The sequence below is a fragment of the Barbus barbus genome, assembly GCF_936440315.1.
Source record: "Barbus barbus genome assembly, chromosome: 3".
NCBI lineage: Eukaryota > Metazoa > Chordata > Actinopteri > Cypriniformes > Cyprinidae > Barbus > Barbus barbus.
In genome coordinates, this window is record NC_136731.1 from 1,059,740 (window position 1) to 1,077,947 (window position 18,208).

General features: G+C 43.7%; 2 protein-coding genes across 2 annotated transcripts in view; one reads left to right on the top strand and one right to left on the bottom strand.

Annotated features, from left to right (window-relative positions):
- The window catches only part of LOC306856321 (uncharacterized protein), a 1,000,538-nt gene that overhangs the window by 107,591 nt on the left and 874,739 nt on the right, over nt 1–18,208 (top strand). The window lies entirely within an intron of this gene.
- LOC306845233 (galactose-specific lectin nattectin-like) lies at nt 947–7,117 on the bottom strand. Its single transcript, XM_079377916.1, has 8 exons — nt 6,886–7,117; nt 6,489–6,578; nt 6,284–6,313; nt 5,354–5,395; nt 5,186–5,268; nt 4,957–5,091; nt 1,688–1,799; nt 947–1,514 (listed from the first exon to the last, which is right to left on the bottom strand). The coding sequence occupies exons 2-8, from the start codon at nt 6,544–6,546 to the stop codon at nt 1,387–1,389; spliced, it is 588 nt and encodes a 195-aa protein (XP_079234042.1). The 5' UTR covers nt 6,547–6,578; nt 6,886–7,117; the 3' UTR covers nt 947–1,386.

The following is an 18,208-nucleotide window of genomic DNA, read 5'->3' on the forward strand; positions in this document are numbered from 1 at the left end:
AGAGGGAGTCAATGGGGCTGTAGTCATTTGGAGATAAGGTTAATTAAATCTGGGTATCGTCAGCATAGCTGTGAAAGGCAGTTTGGTTCTTTCGCATTATTTGACTTAGTGGGAGCATATACAGGCTAAACAAGAGCGGTGCAAGAATTGAGCCTTGTGGGACTCTGCATGTCATGGCCGTCCACTCAGACTTATGCTCTCCTATACTCACATAATAACCTCTCCCTTCTAAGTATGACCTGAACCATTTGAGTGCCATCCCAGAAAGCCCGACCCAGTTTTCCAGTCTCTCTAGAAGTATGTTATGATCGACAGTGTCAAACGCAGCACTAAGATCTAGTAGTACAGCACTATTATTATTGATATTTTTCCAGAATCAGAATTCAAGCGAATATCATTTATTATCTTAAAAAGCACGGTCTCTGTGCTGTGATGCGCTCTGAAACCAGATTGAAAATTGTCCAGGTATCCATTTGAGTTTAAATTTATGTTTTTTAAATTGACTATTTTCAAATTAGTAGGAGTACTATTAAAGGACTATTTTCCAAAGACATTTTCCAAGAGGACATAAGGACTACAGTTAACTGCAGCTCATACGCTCGAGAGGTTCGTCATCGTCAGATGAAGGAATCCACATTCGAAGCCGCCATCTCATACCGGTCCAGTTTTGGGGTGTTAAAAAAATGGAAGCATCTCCTTCAGGTGGGCTAATCACTGTCACAAGTTACTCTATAAAGAATTTGGTGTTTGTATTACTGCTGCTTTATATAAGCTTTGTAATTTCATTAAATAGACATTTTGACAAAAATCATCTTCAACTATTCTCTTTCTTTGACAAAACACTTCTCATTGAATTACTTTACAGTTTGTTCTATAACAACTTGATTAGCAAATGTTTCTGTTAATTTCCTATACCAACACATAGGCATGATAAAAACAAAGCAGCTCTGATGCAGAATTTTATTAAATCAGATCCAAAGTTTACCAAAACCTTTAGGAATTTCATTCAGACAATGCACATATATGTGAGTTCTGCTTGCAAATATTAGTAAAGAAAACAGAGAGAGTTAGTTAAAGGAGCAGTTGACCAAAAAATGAAAAAGAAAATTTGATTACAAGCCCTTCACTTCACAAGACATTAATCGATGGACTGGAGTCGTGTGGATTATTGTGATGTTTTCATGATCAGCTGTTTAAGTTCTCATTCTGATGGCACCCATTCACTGCAGAGGATCCATTGATAAGCAAATGATGTAAAGTTATATTTCTTCAAATCTGTTCTGAGGAAGAACTCCTCTTTGTCTTGGATCGACTGAGGGTAAGCATTGTTGTAAATATTTGTCATTTTTGGGTCAACTATTCCTTTAATGCAAGACAATACGACATTCAACATTCTCCATTAAGCTTTTTCATCCGGCTACACACAAAACCCATTTTCCGATCACAGATGTAGTTATTCCAGTTTTCCGGGCCTATTTTCAGATTACAGACCTGAACATTCCAGTCTTTGAAGCCTATAGCAGGAAGGAAAAATACAATAAAAATATAAATATATATATTTATATATATATAATTATTATTCTACATTCGGCTGGTTATTTGAATTGAGGTTACTACTGTTCTACCAGACTGTATAAAACACTGACAAAAATGGTCATGATATTTCATGAACATTAAAAATACTCACAGTCATAGTTCATCCCAATACAGTTCTTTTGCCGATCCGTATGATCGGGTTTTCCAGGAGACCATATCTCTAGGTTCATTTTGGACCCATCATTCCAGAGCCATGATCTCTCCTGTGAACAGAACACCAAAAAGGACACTCAGTTTCCATCACACACATTCATGGCATTGTTTAATAAATATATTTTTTAGTTTTTAAGTATAAAAATCACGCTCGCACTAACCACTTGGTTCACAGGTACATAAGATGGCATTAATGTTTTAATTTTCCTCCCTCCTTTGTCATCTTCCTCCCTTCCTTCATCAACTCTTAACAGCTGGCGACTTTGTGCATTGATAGTTTCAATTTTATTAATGAAGAACGTGGCAGTTTTCCACACCACAATCTGTCAAGCACATCTTACCAGCAAACATGCACTCGTTCACATCCTTCTCTTCACTCTCTGAGGCAGAAGTCTCCAAACTCATCCTTTCTAATCATCCTGCTACTTGTCTGCTTGATCCTATTCCATTTCCCGTTTCCTATTCTCATCTCCTTGAAGCTATTTCTCCTGCAGTTGTACCTGCACTCACTCGCATCATTAACACATCTCTTCACACTGGTGTTTTTCCATCAGCATTTAGACAGGCTAATTAAGAAACCCACCCTTAACCCATCTTTTTTAGAGAACTACAGACCGGTTTCCCCTCTTCCTTTCATTGCAAAAACACTCGAACGAGCGTTGTTCAACCAAGTCTCTGCCTTTCTCACACAGAACAACCTCCTCGACAGCAACCAGACTGGCAAGAGCGGATATCAAATCTTCAACACTTATCTTGCTGGATCTATCCGCTGCTTTTGACACGATTAACCACCAGATCCTCCTGTCAACCCTGTTGGCAAAGGACATCTCAGGAACCGCACTCCACTGGTTTGTTCTTAGAGAGGTGAGGTGTCCAAGTCGCAACATCTAACTACTGGGGTGCCTCAGGGCTCAGTTCTTGGACCACTACTCTTCACTGTCTACATGGCATCACTAGGTTCTGTCATTCAGAAACAAGGCTTATCGTATCACTGCTATGCTGACGACACTCAACTCTACCTCTCATTCCAAGCTGATGATCCGTCGATAGCTGTTTGCATCTCAGCATGTCTAACAGACATTTCTTGCTGGATGAAGGACCATCACCTTCAACTCAACTTTCCCAAGACAGAACTGCTTGTTCCATCAAACCTATCCAGTTAGGCACATCGACCATAACTCCTTCAAAAACAGCCAGAAACCTTGGAGTTGTGATTGATGACTTTCTCAGACCACATTGCTAAAACTGCCCTGTTCTGCAGATTTGCTTTATTCAACATCAGGAAGATCAGGGCCTTTCTTTCGGAACCTTTCAACACAACTCCTTGTTCAGGCTCTTATTCTGTCCAGACTGGACAATTGCAATGCTCTCTTGGCAGGTCTTCCAGCCAACTCCATCAAACCTCTACAATTAATCCAGAACGTGGCAGCAAGATGTATTTTTTAATGAGCCGAAAAGTACGCACGTCACACCTCTGTTTAACCATTTTGCACTGGCTACCAATAGCTGCTGGCAGAAAATTCAAGGCATTGATATTTGTCTAAAAAACCACTTTCACTGACTATTAAATTAACTGTTCCCTCCTGGTGGAATGACCTGAGCAGCCGAGTCTTTAGCCATCTTTAGCATCCAAGAATCGGCTAAAAACACATCACTTCCATTTTTATTTGACCCTCTAACTCTAGCACTCTCTATTCTAATTCTATTCTTTAAAAAATATACTTGCCTCTTTTAGACTTTCACTCTATTCATTTACTACCTAACACTAGCTTCTCTATTATTTTTGTGTTTGTTTTCTTTTTATTCATTATATAATTTAAAAAAGACCTTGCTTCGTGTGCTGCATTAGGCTAACTCAGACTTGTGATAGCGCTTGCATAACATTGCTCTTTCGTAGATTTTGATTGCTTCCATTGTCCTCATTGTCCTTCCAGTCGCTTTGGCTAAAAGCATCTGCTAAATGACTTAAAGGTGCCATAGAATGCATTGATACAGTATTTTAAATTGTTCTCTGATATCTACACAGAAGGTATGTGGCTTAGGTAAGGGCAAAAAATCTCCAGAAATGATTTTACATGTCCATTTACAACCCTAGGATTTCTCCCTAGAATGAAACGGTCTGTTATTGGCTTATTTGGCAGGGTCATGAATAATAATGAGCTCTGCTCTGATTGGCTGTTTCACAGTACGGCTCATCAGCAAGAAGGAAGCACAGGGAGGAAAATATATATTTAAATACTTTCTCTCGCAGTTATATCGTCGGGTAATTATACTGTATATAAAACGCGGGCATCAGGGAGCCGTTATTAATATGCGAGGCATTGAAACTGCTTTTGAACGATCCATCGATCGCGTTATAGTTCACTTTCAAGAGACGCGATCACACAAACTATGTTTACATTATGGAGCAACAGCACTTACCACACATTTCACAAGATCAGATGCTTGTCAGTGGTGCTCAGGATCTGTAAGTCATTCGCCATCATCCTCATCTCTCCTTACTGAGAGTGAAATCTTATGTACTGTCACAGGCTACCGCTAGCAAGGAGCTAACCATGTCCCTTTAGTGGCTCGCGTTATTTGCTTTCTGTGCCTTTCTGAATACAGACACCAACCCATCCCTGCACTTCACACCCCCTGCACGGCCTGGAACATAACATTTATTGTGTTATTTTCGCTGTTGTCCGCGCTTGTTTATTTACAATACCTGCAGAGCTTCTGATGGTTCGGCCGGCTTAGAACAAGGACGGGTTTATGCAAATGTTGGGGGCGTAGTGATCCTGACTGTTGCGTCACAGTCGGTGTTATGTTCTGATTCGCCTGTTTTTCAGTGGTCTTTTTTAATCACGAGATTTACATATGAAGGAGAAAACTATGGTGTTTGAGGCTCACTGTATGTCATTTCCATGTACAGAACTGTTATTATTTAAATATGCCAGGGTAAAGACAGTTTTTCATTCTATGGCACCTTTAATGTAAATGAAAATGTAATGTTTAGTCATCTAAAACATGTTTGTGTTTCTCTATAGAAACTGCCCAGTAGAACTAACAAGACAAACGTATTGGCTGTATCCTAATCTTTCTTTAATACTATGACGTCACTCAAAAACACAAGTACAATATACAAAAGAAGAAGAAAAAAACCATTGACAAAGACATTATAATTTTTATAATAATACTAATAATAATGAATTTAAACAAACATACTGAAACGGAGCCGTAGCCTCCTATCCAGGCCTCAGCTGAAGTTTGAGTTTGAGATTCAATCAGGTTCTGTATGAAGGTGTATTCCGCTTTAGTGTGTACAGAGGCGAGGTGCCCGTTGTAGTCCAAACACTGTTTCTAAAGAGAGTAGGACATAAAAACTATTTTTAACTAATTGACCATTTCAAGTCTTAAAGTGAAGGAATCCATATGATTAGATGGCATCCCATACCTCTGCATCAATCCAGGAAGTCCGGCAGCTAAAAAAGCGGAAGCATCTACATTCATATGCAGACCACTGGCAGTCACAGTTTGCTGTAATAAAGTTTTGTTAGTATTATTGCTGCTTCAAACCTTTTGTATTTTCATTAAACTGATATCAGATTGATATTGTACGTACGTGCACACTTTTCGTCTATCGTTGTGTCCAGGTAAATGGTCCCTGTGTGAAAAAGCACAAATGAATAAATAGAACAAAGATACAAATTCAACAAAGTTTAAGATTTTTTTCAAGTTTGTAGGTGTCCAGGTACAGAGACTGAAAAAATAGCATTGCATAGTCCTCACTGTATAAATCAAAAATAGATTAATTCTTGTTAAAAGTAATACAGTAAAGAGCAGGCAATCATTTTCTCTCATTGGATTTCATGAATTTATATAAGGACATCGCCAGCAGCTAGCAAATTAGGCGCAGTCACTTTAAGAAACAACGCATCCGCTTCTTTCTCAACCGTTTACGTTCACTTAAGACATAACCGACAGTTTTTTCAAGGGTACTCGCCAAGACGGGTTCAACATAATATTTTCGGAGTAAGTGCAAATAGCCCATCTTGTTGGCAAAGGCTTTTACACTAACTCTGCCCACTAACGTGTGATTGAGTTAGTTAACACTAATAAAAGACACTAATTCGATATTAGTTCCAGTGGCGTAGATGTTAAAACGCATGCTTTTTGAGGCAATCGACCCGAGTTCGAGTCCGCCTTTTACCAAACGTTTTTTTCTCCCTTTTCAAATCTCATATTGCATCAGAAAGGCATTTATTTTAAATAAAAATGATGAAAATAATCAAAAAGTTGAAAATAAGAGTATGGGGTAGGGTTAGGGTAGGGGCGGCTTTATTGTCCCGGGTGCCGAATTAAGCTTTTCGCCTCTTTTTGTGTTTCTACGTTTAAACTGGGGAGGAGTTTTGTTCGGTGTTTGCGCGCTGTCCACAGCCATGGGCCCCTATAATCGTCATCACCTTTCACCCCACCAGCGACGACCCCGCTTTTGTCACTACGACTAGACAGAACAAATGTAACGCACTAAAAGACAGCATCAATGTCTCACCATTGCTTGTGTCATTAAGAGGTGTTGCCCCTGAAATAATAAAAGAAAAACATTATATATATACACACACACATACATATATACATATATATAATTGAAATGATCAGATTACAATTTTATGTCTAAACCCAATCTGACAGTCAGTGAGATTTGAGCTAAACTGCATAAACAGAAAACAGGGCAATATACACTTCACAACAATTACCTGAAGCATCCAGAGCAAAGAGCAGAAAGAAAGATAGACAAAGAGACCAGACTGCCATTATTACTGAAATCAACCAGTACTACTGCACACCTGAAAAAAACAGAATAAAACATATATTCAAATATATAAGTTTTTATTCATTATTAACCTGTTCTCACTGTCCTAATTCCAATACTGTACAAGATCCCTGTGTGCCACCATGGAGATGTTATTGAAGCTTGGCTAATTAGGACTGTAAGTCAGATGTAAAGAAATATATTGACCTGGCATCGGCACACTTAAGATCATTAAGCTGGTTTCTCAAAAATATCTGCTGATGTTTTGTTTTTCTTAAAAAAAATGATTATAATATATTATATATAAAGCATTCCAAATGATCCATTGTCTCAAACCTCACCCTCTATGAAGTTAGTCACGTCCAAGTACTCTGTAGGTCTCTGCAGAACAACAAATGCTTGTCCAAAATCTGACTCTTCAACACCAGATTACGACTCCCTACTTTTATTTGGTTCATACACCGAGGAGACTGCTGTCTGATTGGTTCCTGTCTCCAAAACCCACCACAAATCCGAATCATACAACTAAACCCACACAGGAAAAGCAGAGGATTTCTTCACCACACGTTACATAACCTAAAGTCAATAAAAACATTTACTTGACTTGGTTATTTGATAACTTTGTGTCAATAATGACATTTGATTTGGTCACTCTCACTATGTTTATAGGTATTATTCACAGCTATAGCAGGAATGGAAAGCGGTTTGACTTTTAATTACACATTGAGACCAGGAGAGAGGTGAAGAACATGTGGATGGCATATTCACGTGGGCCTGTGGGGTTGTGTTGCATGTGCCCTTGAGCTCATCAAAACTATTCATGAATTTCTCAAATGTTCACTTCCGTTACCTAATAGAATGGTGAGTTTTATTCTGTGGAAGAAAAGGCCAAATTATTGATCTGCTTGTTAAGACGCTGCTTTTTTATCCGAGACTAGATTTTAAAATGTATCTCCTCCTAGAGCTTTCAAGCTACAACCACAAAACTCGGGTTGGATTTTTTTCCCCCTAACTGATCGTACTTACGGATGATTGAAACAGATGATCGAAACTATGAAAAGTCCCATATACTTTCATTGAGGGAGTCAACACTTTTGTACAGTAAGACTTATACCTCCAGTTTCAGTTTCAAGGCTTAAGACTAGTCCCAGATTAAAATTGAAGTCTGAGCCGTTTCATCTGAAAGAAACTTGCACAGACTGATCTTAAAATACATCAGCGCCTTTGTTTTGTCTCAAGATGCACACTAGTAATGTTTTTTCTAAGGCATGTTTCTAAAAACATTACTTAAATGTCCTTGAGCTAAACTGAGCTATGGCATAACCCTGGCCAGTGTTGGGTAAGTTACTTTCAAAAAGTAATTACTTCATCAATATTGTATTTAAATTACTTTACTAATTACTCTTAGTTACTCAATAAGTAACTTAATTATTCAAATTGCTAATTAGGCTATCTTAAAATCCCTATAAACCTTAATATAAATTCAACTCTTTAGTCTTTCGATTTGAGTCAAACATAGAATAGTTTTAGCCTTTTAGCTTTAAAACAACTGTAATACTTCAACTTTTTTTAACCTTCTTTGGTTAACAAATATAAATACTCTGAAAAATATCTGACTAACAAAAAGCTTAAAAGTTAAACAATACATTTCAGTTTGGCAAGATGTTCAGGAAACGCCAAATCCATAAAGTTTATGTAAAAATAACACGTTAACCAATGTAGGTAAGAATAAATGACAGAAATGATCTTCTCTGCTGAATAAAGCAATGTCAGATTTCGCTGTTCTTGTGAGGTAAATTCCTCATAGTAGGTCTTCTTTCAAAAATGATAACAATGAGATGAATCTTGATTTTATTTTTTGTATCTAGGTGTGAGCGTTTGCTCGCAGGTGACTGCATATTATGAGCTCAGATTCGGGAAAGACTGTACCTCGCTTTCATACAGATTACGTAATCAGGAATATTCGTTTTCGATTTGAATTCGTTCATTTAAAAGTAAAATTCAAGCTTTTTAGAGTCTATAGATTTTAGTCTTATATGTATCTGAGTATTTAAGGTTCCTCTGTGAATCAGGACAATCTGAAAGTGAACGAGCCAGCGCGCGGAGGGTTAAAGCCGCTGCATTCAATTTGATCTTTAGACGGTATATTTACATTTCAAATTCAATATTGATTTTAGAACTGTTGAAATTATTTACTGTGTGTACCACCTCCATTTTACTGAAATTAAATGACCTAAAAATGAACAGTAATCCCTTATTTTACTTTTTCCGTGGATAAGTAATTTAATTACTTAGTAACGCGTTGCACCCAACACTGATCCTGGCTTAGTCTAAACTCTGTCTGTGAAACCAGGCAATAGTGTGTTTAAGCTGTTTATCACTAGCCAAGCTTAATGATTATCCTAGGACATCATGCTAAAAACCATAGACATGTAGAGTTAGATGCCCAAGATGGCGGACACGACTACGTGTCTGGAGCAGTCAAATATGGCATCTACCTATACCTATGTGTGACGAGCGTCCCGATTGCTCATCAGCGTTGCCCTGGAGACGAAGAGGAAACACCTGCACCTCCTCATCACGGCGGATCGGCCACACCTGGGGCTCGTTTGCCCGCGGCCAGATAAGCCGTGCGAGGCTGCACAACAGGGAGAGACATCTCCGAAGAAGCTGAAACTAATGCACGCTACTCTTCTTGATTTCAGAGCCCAGCGAGTGACCGATCCTGCCCTGCCCCGAGCACCGCACCGACGCACCGCACTAGGGAAGAAATCACACCACGAAGAGCACCGCCGCACCTCAGCCACACCTTTTCAACCAACACCCTCACCTTGTTAAATAAATCCACCCTCCGGGGTATTTATTTTGAGCTCTCCTTGTTGTGTGATTCTTCCCACCTGCCACAGTGGTAGAGAATGCGGGCAGATTAAGGAAGTTTTCACCAACAAGCGATCTCCACCGATTCTCACCATCTCCTTTTTTTCTCTCCAGTTTTTCCCCAGAAAGGCGCGTACTCCTCCCCCCCAGCGATGGAAGAGCTACTTCGCCAGCTTACAGAGGTCAGCCTGCGCCAACAACAGATAGTTGAACACCTGGCTGCCCAACAGGGCAAGGCTGACCAGGAAATTGCCGCGCTTCGCACGGCCGCCCGCCAGCGCGTTCCGTTACCGGATCCCCGGGTGCAAGCCGCGCAGCTGCTGCCCAAGATGACGGCGCATGACGATGTTGAGTCATATCTGCAAATGTTCGAAAACACCGCCACCGCCGAGGGCTGGGATCCCGAAGATTGGGCACGCGCACTAGCCCCACTCCTCACCGGCGAGCCCCAACGGGCCTTCTTCAGCTTGCCCACGTCCGCTGCAGAGAACTACGCTGATGTGAAGAGGGAGATCCTGGCTCGTGTGGGGCGATCTCCCGTGTGCGCGGCCCAACAATTTAATGATTGGACGTACCAGCCCCGGCGGCCCGCGCGTACCCAAGCCGCTGAACTTACCAGGCTCGCTCAGCATTGGTTGATGGTGGGCTCTCCCACGGCAGCTCTGGTAACGGAACGCGTCATCATCGATCGCCTCCTTCGCGCCCTGCCCCGCGCATATCGACAGGCCGTCGGTATGAGGAACCCCACCACCGTCCTCGAAGTAGTGGAGGCGATCGAGCTGGCCGAGGCGGCCCAACGACGCGACGCGGGGGAGCGAGTACCGCCTTTTCCCCGGAGGGTGGCTCCAGAGCAACGCGCGCCGGAGGGCATCTCGCGGCCAATAGACAGGACGGCGGCCCCCGAACCCCTGGATGAGTCTATGCCCACAGCACCCTCGTCGCCTAAAGCTCGGCCTTGGTTGGCAGGCTGTGTGTTGCATCAAGACCCGCCCAAGGAAGCCCCAACCGCGGAGATCAAGATCAACGGCCGGCCCTTTAAAGCGGTGCTCGATACGGGCAGCGCCGTCAGTCTCGTCAGGGCGGGGATCCTCCCTCCCCGCCACGAGTCCAAAGGGGTAATCCCCGTTACCTGCGCCCACGGAAACACGCGGGAAGTCCCCGTACGGCGCGTCTCCATCTCCGCGTCCTCCGGTACCTGGCCCATCGAAGTAGGTCTCGTGAAGGGCCTACCCGTGAACGTACTCCTGGGACGAGACTGGCCGGGCTTTGATGCCCTGTTAAGCACCGTCACACAGCCTGCCAGCCCAAGTGGCAGCCAGCGAAGAGGCCCAACCGCCGCCCCGTTCTCTTGGCCTCCGACAGTGGGAGAGAAGGTGAGTCCCCCTCTCAAAATCCTAACCTCTTTTATGATGTGTATCAGCAGGTGGCGGGAGGGGGCTCATTCGGCCGGGCTCAGCGTGAAGACGACCGGTTGAAACACTGTTGGGCTCAAGTGTGTGTCTTAGAGGGGAAAGACGCCCGGCCAAAGCCCCATCCTCTTCCCCACTTTGTCGTAGAGAACGGCCTGCTCTATTGTGTCGCCCAGCGAAGGGGGGAGGTAAAGAAACTGCTGGTGGTTCCTCGCACGAAGACGGAGACGGTCCTGCACTTGGCGCACGCTCACCCGTTGGCAGGACACCTCGGTGCGATGAACACCACCCAGCGCATCCGGGACCGATTTCATTGGCCCGGCCTGGAGGCCGAGGTAAAGCGCTTCTGCCAAGCATGCCCCACGTGCCAGAAGACGTCACCTAAGCCACCTCCCCCCTCGCCACTCATTCCACTGCCAATCATCGAGGTGCCCTTCGAGCGCATCGGGATGGATCTGGTGGGGCCGTTGCCAAAATCAGCCTGGGGACATGAACACATCCTGGTCGTTGTTGATTACGCCACCCGGTACCCCGAAGCAATCCCACTCAGAAAAGCCACGGCCAAGTCCATCGCCCACGAGCTCTTCCTGCTGTTCAGCCGGGTCGGCATTCCGACGGAGATCTTGACCGATCAGGGAACACCGTTTATGTCCCGGCTAATGGCTGACCTCTGCCGGCTGCTCCGGGTAAAGCACCTGCGGACCACCGTATACCATCCCCAGACAGACGGGCTCGTGGAGAGGTTCAACCAGACCCTCAAACAAATGCTGCGGAGGGTGGCAGCAGAAGACCGGCGGGACTGGGACCAGATGCTCCCCTATGTCCTCTTCGGTATACGGGAGGTTCCGCAGGCCTCAACTGGCTTTACACCGTTCGAGCTCCTCTTCGGACGACAGCCTCGGGGACTGCTCGACGTTGCAAAGGAAGCCTGGGAGCAACAACAGCCCACCCCACACCGGTCCCTCGTCGAGCATGTCTCCGAGATGAGGCAACGGATCGACCGTGTCATGCCATTAGTCCGGGAACACCTGGCCAAAGCCCAGCAGGCCCAACAACGCCACTATAACCGTGCAGCTCAGCCCCGGGAGTTCCAGACGGGCGATCAAGTTATGGTCTTGGTACCCACCTCCGCCTGTAAGTTCTTGGCCACCTGGCGCGGGCCGTACACGGTGGTGGAAAAAGTGGGACCGGTGACCTACCGTGTGCGGCAACCCGGAAGACGGAGCCCGCAGCAATTGTATCATGTCAACCTGTTGAAGAAGTGGGTAGGGACCCAGGAGCAAACCGTCGCCCTGACCATCAGCGAGCCCGTCTTGGTGGATACCAACCCCGATCTGTCGGCGGCGCAGAAGGCTGAGCTGCAACACCTGATCGGTCAGTTCTCGGATGTGTTCTCCGCTGTCCCCGGGAAGACCCAGGTACTTCAGCACGACATCAAAACGCCGCCAGGGGTCATCGTTAAGCAACGGCCCTACCGCATCCCAGAGGCTCGTCGGCAGGCTATTGAGGAGGAAGTTCAACAGATGCTTAAGTTAGGGGTGATTGAACCATCACGCAGCCCGTGGTCCAGCTCAATTGTCCTGGTCCCGAAGCCGGATGGCACCCTCCGCTTCTGTAATGATTTTCGGCGCCTCAACGAAGTCTCAGAATTCGACGGCTACCCAATGCCCCGAGTGGATGAACTCCTGGATCGATTGGGAAGGGCCCGGTATATTTCAACGCTGGATTTGACCAAGGGGTACTGGCAGGTACCCCTCACTGATAGTGCCAAGCCCAAAACTGCCTTTTCAACACCTAGTGGCCACTGGCAGTACCGGACCCTTCCCTTTGGCCTTCACGGGGCACCGGCCACATTCCAGCGACTGATGGACATTATTCTTCGCCCTCACCAACAGTATGCTGCCGCATATCTGGATGATGTCGTCATCCACTCGGAGCGTTGGGAGGATCACCTGGACCGTCTGCGGAGGGTGCTCATGGATCTTCGACGGGCTGGACTCACCGCCAACCCTCGTAAATGCCACCTAGCGCTCTTCGAGGCCAAGTACCTGGGGTTCCAGGTCGGTCGGGGTCTCATCAAGCCGCAGCAGAAAAAGGTGGAGGCCGTCCGTGCTGCCCCTAGACCGGCCTCAAAGACTCAGGTACGAGCGTTCTTAGGGTTGGCGGGTTATTATCGCTGCTTCATCCCTAACTTTTCCTCCTTAGCCGCCCCTCTGACAGACCTTACCAGGAAGGGGCAGCCGGAACGCATCATCTGGAATCCAGAGGCGGAGGAGGCGTTCCAGAGGATTAAGCAGGCGTTAACCGAAGAACCAGTCCTGCGGGCCCCGGACTTCAGCTGCCCCTTCCTGCTCCAAACGGATGCGTCCGAGACAGGGTTGGGAGCCGTCCTGTCCCAGGTCCAGGAAGGTGAGGAACACCCTGTCTTATATATCAGCAGGAAGCTGACCAAGGCCGAGAGAAACTACGCCACCGTGGAGAGAGAGGCTCTGGCGATAAAGTGGGCAGTCCTGGAGCTGCGTTATTATCTGTTGGGCCGAAAATTTACCCTCCTGATGGACCACGCGCCCCTCCAGTGGATGGCCAAGGCAAAAGACACCAATGCCCGGGTGACGCGGTGGTTCCTCGCGCTCCAGGACTTTTGCTTTGTCGTCCGTCACCGAGCCGGAGCCGCCAACGCGAACGCCGACGGACTCTCTCGGATCTGGTCAGCCAGTACAGGTCTGTCAGGGGTCACTCCCCACCCACCCCCTATTTCCCCCTTACTGTCATCTTATGTTTCCACCAGGACCAGGACAACGCTTAGGGGGGGAGAGTGTGACGAGCGTCCCGATTGCTCATCAGCGTTGCCCTGGAGACGAAGAGGAAACACCTGCACCTCCTCATCACGGCGGATCGGCCACACCTGGGGCTCGTTTGCCCGCGGCCAGATAAGCCGTGCGAGGCTGCACAACAGGGAGAGACATCTCCGAAGAAGCTGAAACTAATGCACGCTACTCTTCTTGATTTCAGAGCCCAGCGAGTGACCGATCCTGCCCTGCCCCGAGCACCGCACCGACGCACCGCACTAGAGAAGAAATCACACCACGAAGAGCACCGCCGCACCTCAGCCACACCTTTTCAACCGACACCCTCACCTTGTTAAATAAATCCACCCTCCGGGGTATTTATTTTGAGCTCTCCTTGTTGTGTGATTCTTCCCACCTGCCACACTATGGTAACAACATGTTAGCAATGTGTTAAATCATTCTAAAAGACATGCCAACAACATATTAATGATGCTAGGAGCATGCTAGAAACATGCTAGCAATATGTTAATCATGCTAACGATGTGTTAAATCACGCTATCAACCTCTATCTATCTAAACTTTGAAACTTCAGCATTGGCAACTGCTTCAAACTTTCAGCCAAGGCTTTTCAAACCAACTTTCAAAGTTTGTTTGCAAACTTGACTCATCGAGTTAGGTTTATCAATGCATCATGCTCAAACATGAGTAATGTAGAATCACTGTGTACATGACCCAGTTTATCCTCTTTGGCTCGTCAAAATCTCTGAAGAAAAACAGAAAAAGCAAACAGTGTTGAGAAGCAGATTGATACAGCTGTCTCGCACGTTCTGATGTTGAACATTTTAATCTAAAAATTTAGTCTTGACCATATCCCTACACCTAAGCTTAACTATGAGTAATCCCTAAAATCAGTGTGAGTGATGATAGATGAATGCCACAGATGTACAAGAACCAAACACTGATTGTAAGCCTAAACTTCACAAAAACTATAAACTGGTTCTTCAAATCTGATTGGTTAATCACAATGTTGTTCCAGGAACATGTCGCTCTTGGTAAAATCAGGTTCTGCCGGATGTAGGGCTGGGCGATATATCGATCGCGATATGCACGCGCATCTCGTCAGTAAAGCCGCTTCCTCGATTCGCACTAAATCTCCATCATCCCCCAGGTGTCAGTGAGTCACGTTTTGACAGTGGGCTCTTATATGGGACTTTCTAAACTAAAATATATTTTTTATAGTAATACTCTTATGTGTTTTAGTCAGATTTCCCAAAAATACAGCCTTGATGGGAGGGATTTTTTCCGCCATTTACAAATAAGAAATGATATTCAAAAGGACACAACACTTCTTTCTAATGCAAAATCGAGAAGCAGCTTTTTGAAATGCACTCGATTAAATCTATAAGTTTATTTTTTGGTGTGTTATCGGAGTATGTTGACACATCCACTCGTTTTCTTGAAACGATTTGGGAAAGGGAACTTAATATTCAAGTATCAGATGAAGATTGGAGTATGGTTTGTAAAAATGCAAAGAGTCTGAGTCTGAGTATATGTAATAAAGTAAGAGCTATCCAGCTCAAGATTCTTCACAGAGCTCACATAGATTTAGGGCTGATTGCTCTCCTTTCTGTCCCAAATGTAAGACAGAAATAGGTAGCCTTACTCATTGTTTGTGGTTCTGTAACAAGATACAGAGGTTCTGGTAGGGGGTTTGTGAAGAACTGAATACAATTTTGGGTGTTTCATTGGCTCCAGATCCTGGGAATTACTGGGAATGTCTCGTCCTGTAGGTCTTGATAAGTGCAAAATTAGGCTTTTTTAATTTTCTCATTTTAAGTGCAAAAAAATGTATACTTTCACGATGAAGCTCCCTCCGTTAGGATGTGGCATCAAGCTATTCTTGAACATCTGTCGCTAGATTACCTGACTTGTATTGTACATAAGACTGGAGTGTTTCATAAAATTTGGGAACCATTTCTGACAAATGTTGATCTTGACATTGCTTCCATCCTGACAAGAGGATTCATCTAAGGGTGTCATGGCTGATTTTGTTAGTTGTACTATCATCTTTAATCTTTCTCATTGTCAGTACTTCAATATTTCCATATATGTGTATACGCACATGTAACCCTCACTTTTTGTGTGTGAGCTGAAATGTTTTTTTTGTTGTTTTTTACCTGTTGATGTCATTATATTATCATTATTTTGTAAGGATGTTATTTCTTTATAAAGTGAAAATTAATAAAAAAAAATATATACTTTATTTAAAAAAAATAAATCATGTTAGCAAATCTATATCTATATGTTATCTATCTAAACTTTGAAACTTCAGCATTGGCAACTGCTTCAAACTTTCAGCCAAGGCTTTTTTTAAACCAACTTTCAAAGTTTGTTTGCAAACTTGACTCATCTAGTTAGGTTTAGCAATGCATCATGCTCAAACATGAGTAATGTAGAATCACTGTGTACATGACCCAGTTTATCACGTTTATATCAAAATCCTTCTGCAAACATTTCTATGATTGATTATTTATGTGCAGTTTATACAATTGTTGATTTATTACTATCTTTTTAGGCACCGGAGCCCCAACTGCTCCCCAGGTACCACAGCAAAAATGGCTGCCCACTGCTCGGGTGTTCGTGGTGTGCGTGCTTGTGTGTGTGTGTTGCGTGCTCTTCCACAAATAAAGCACTCTTCCTTGTGTTTGATGGGCTGTGGCATTGACATCCTTGTTTTTTTATTAGGCCTGCTGTTGTCTGGCTCAGGATTAAGTTCTGCTTCAAATGAAGTGCCTTCTGGCTTTTCAACTTTTTTCCTCTTCTGGTCAACAGTTTTACGATTTGTGTACTTCGCACAACATTGTGTGTGCCACAAAGGATTCCTCCCCAGAAAGTCACATTGAGCTTTCAGCTGATTGTCAAGTCTGTATGAGACATCATCCTTTCTGTTGGTTACAGCATATAGGAGGGAAGGGTAGCCGTGATTTGTCAGTTTCTGAAGAGGACTAGCGTCACTGTCTGTTTTCTGACATATTATGCAAACAGTATAGTTGGTACTGAGCAGCTTTCTCTCCAGCTGCTTGGTTGAGAACTTATTCCTCTCCAATTCACATCACTCCTCTCCTGTTATTTCCTCGTCACTCTTATCCTCTCCTGTTCAGTTCACTCCTCTCCACTCTCCTCCTCTCCTTTCTCCTCCACACTTCTCCTCTCTTGTTTAATCCTCTCCTCTCCACTCTTCTCTCTTGTTCAATCCACTCCTGTACTCTTCACTCTCTATTCTCCTCTCTAATCCTCTCCGCTTCTCTCCTCTCCACTCTTCTCCTCTTCTACTCCTCTCCACTCTTCTCTCATACAGACAGAGATTTAACTGCAGTGAGATAAAAAGTTTTCACAGACGAAAACGAGACGATAACTAAATAAAAACCAGCTTTAAATGACGACAACTATGAGGAAAATTTAGTGACAGTTTCGTCAATGACAAAAAAATGTTGTTGATGAAAATAATGACGAAAATTATGTCAATGAAATTAACACTGTTCTGAGCATTAAAAAAAAAGTAATTCTCTACCCCATTCCTGTGAGGAGTTATGGCCGTTTAAAGGAACCACAGAAATGAGCTAAAACGGCTAAAGCTAGCTAAGTAGAGAATGAATGCTGCTACTACAGGGATACATTTGGGATGAGGAATCATCAGAAATATACTTGTTTGAAAACTGGCGTGGTCCTTTCAGTTAATTACTATTACAATATCCATTTTACCATTCTTTTCCCAAAACGCTGGGGCAGACCTACCGGTATTCACTGAAGTCACTGTCACTTACCACAGTTGGTTAGTTGTTCCAAACAAACTCATTCAAATTACTAAGATCATGTGTGTGTGCGTAAGTGTGCCATGATCTTAAATATCCAGCATATTTTACAGAATTTTGAGAGCAGCCTAAAATTCTATTGAGGTTCTGAGCCTGCTGATCAACTATTAGTGAAATCATCACAGATCCATTGATTTTGGTTGGATTTTTATGATTTTTTCTGTGGAATGAGTATACCGTTTGGTGAAAAGAATGACATATTGACTGATGTCATAACTTGGGGGAATAGTTGATTGCCAGTGAAGTAAAGATGAAAATATTGGAAAAAAGTGAGAAAACACCTAATATTTTTGCATTAAATTAATGCAGAATCATGTAGAAATGTGTTTTAAGAGTTATTTTTTCAGTGGATGTTGTCAGAACATGTGTTCGGTGTACCTGGAATGCATTTATTGACAGCCTACCAAACCCACTGAGGATTTGAGGAAAAAAAATCATTTTTCACATTTTTCTAATAAAAAATAAAGGGTGCATACACTAAAATGGCCACAATTTTTTTCCGCAATATTTCCGGCAGAGCAGACCCTCCAATTATTGGTTCTTAGGGTCAAAATTAACAGAAAAAAACACAAATAAAAAGTATGACAGACCATGCCAGGTTCAACCCATTTTTGAGACTTTGGCTCCCTGACTATCACTACTTTTTAAACATAAACATACATATGAAATGAAATTTGTCATGAAATGGAAAGCTAACAACATGCGATGTCAAATGTT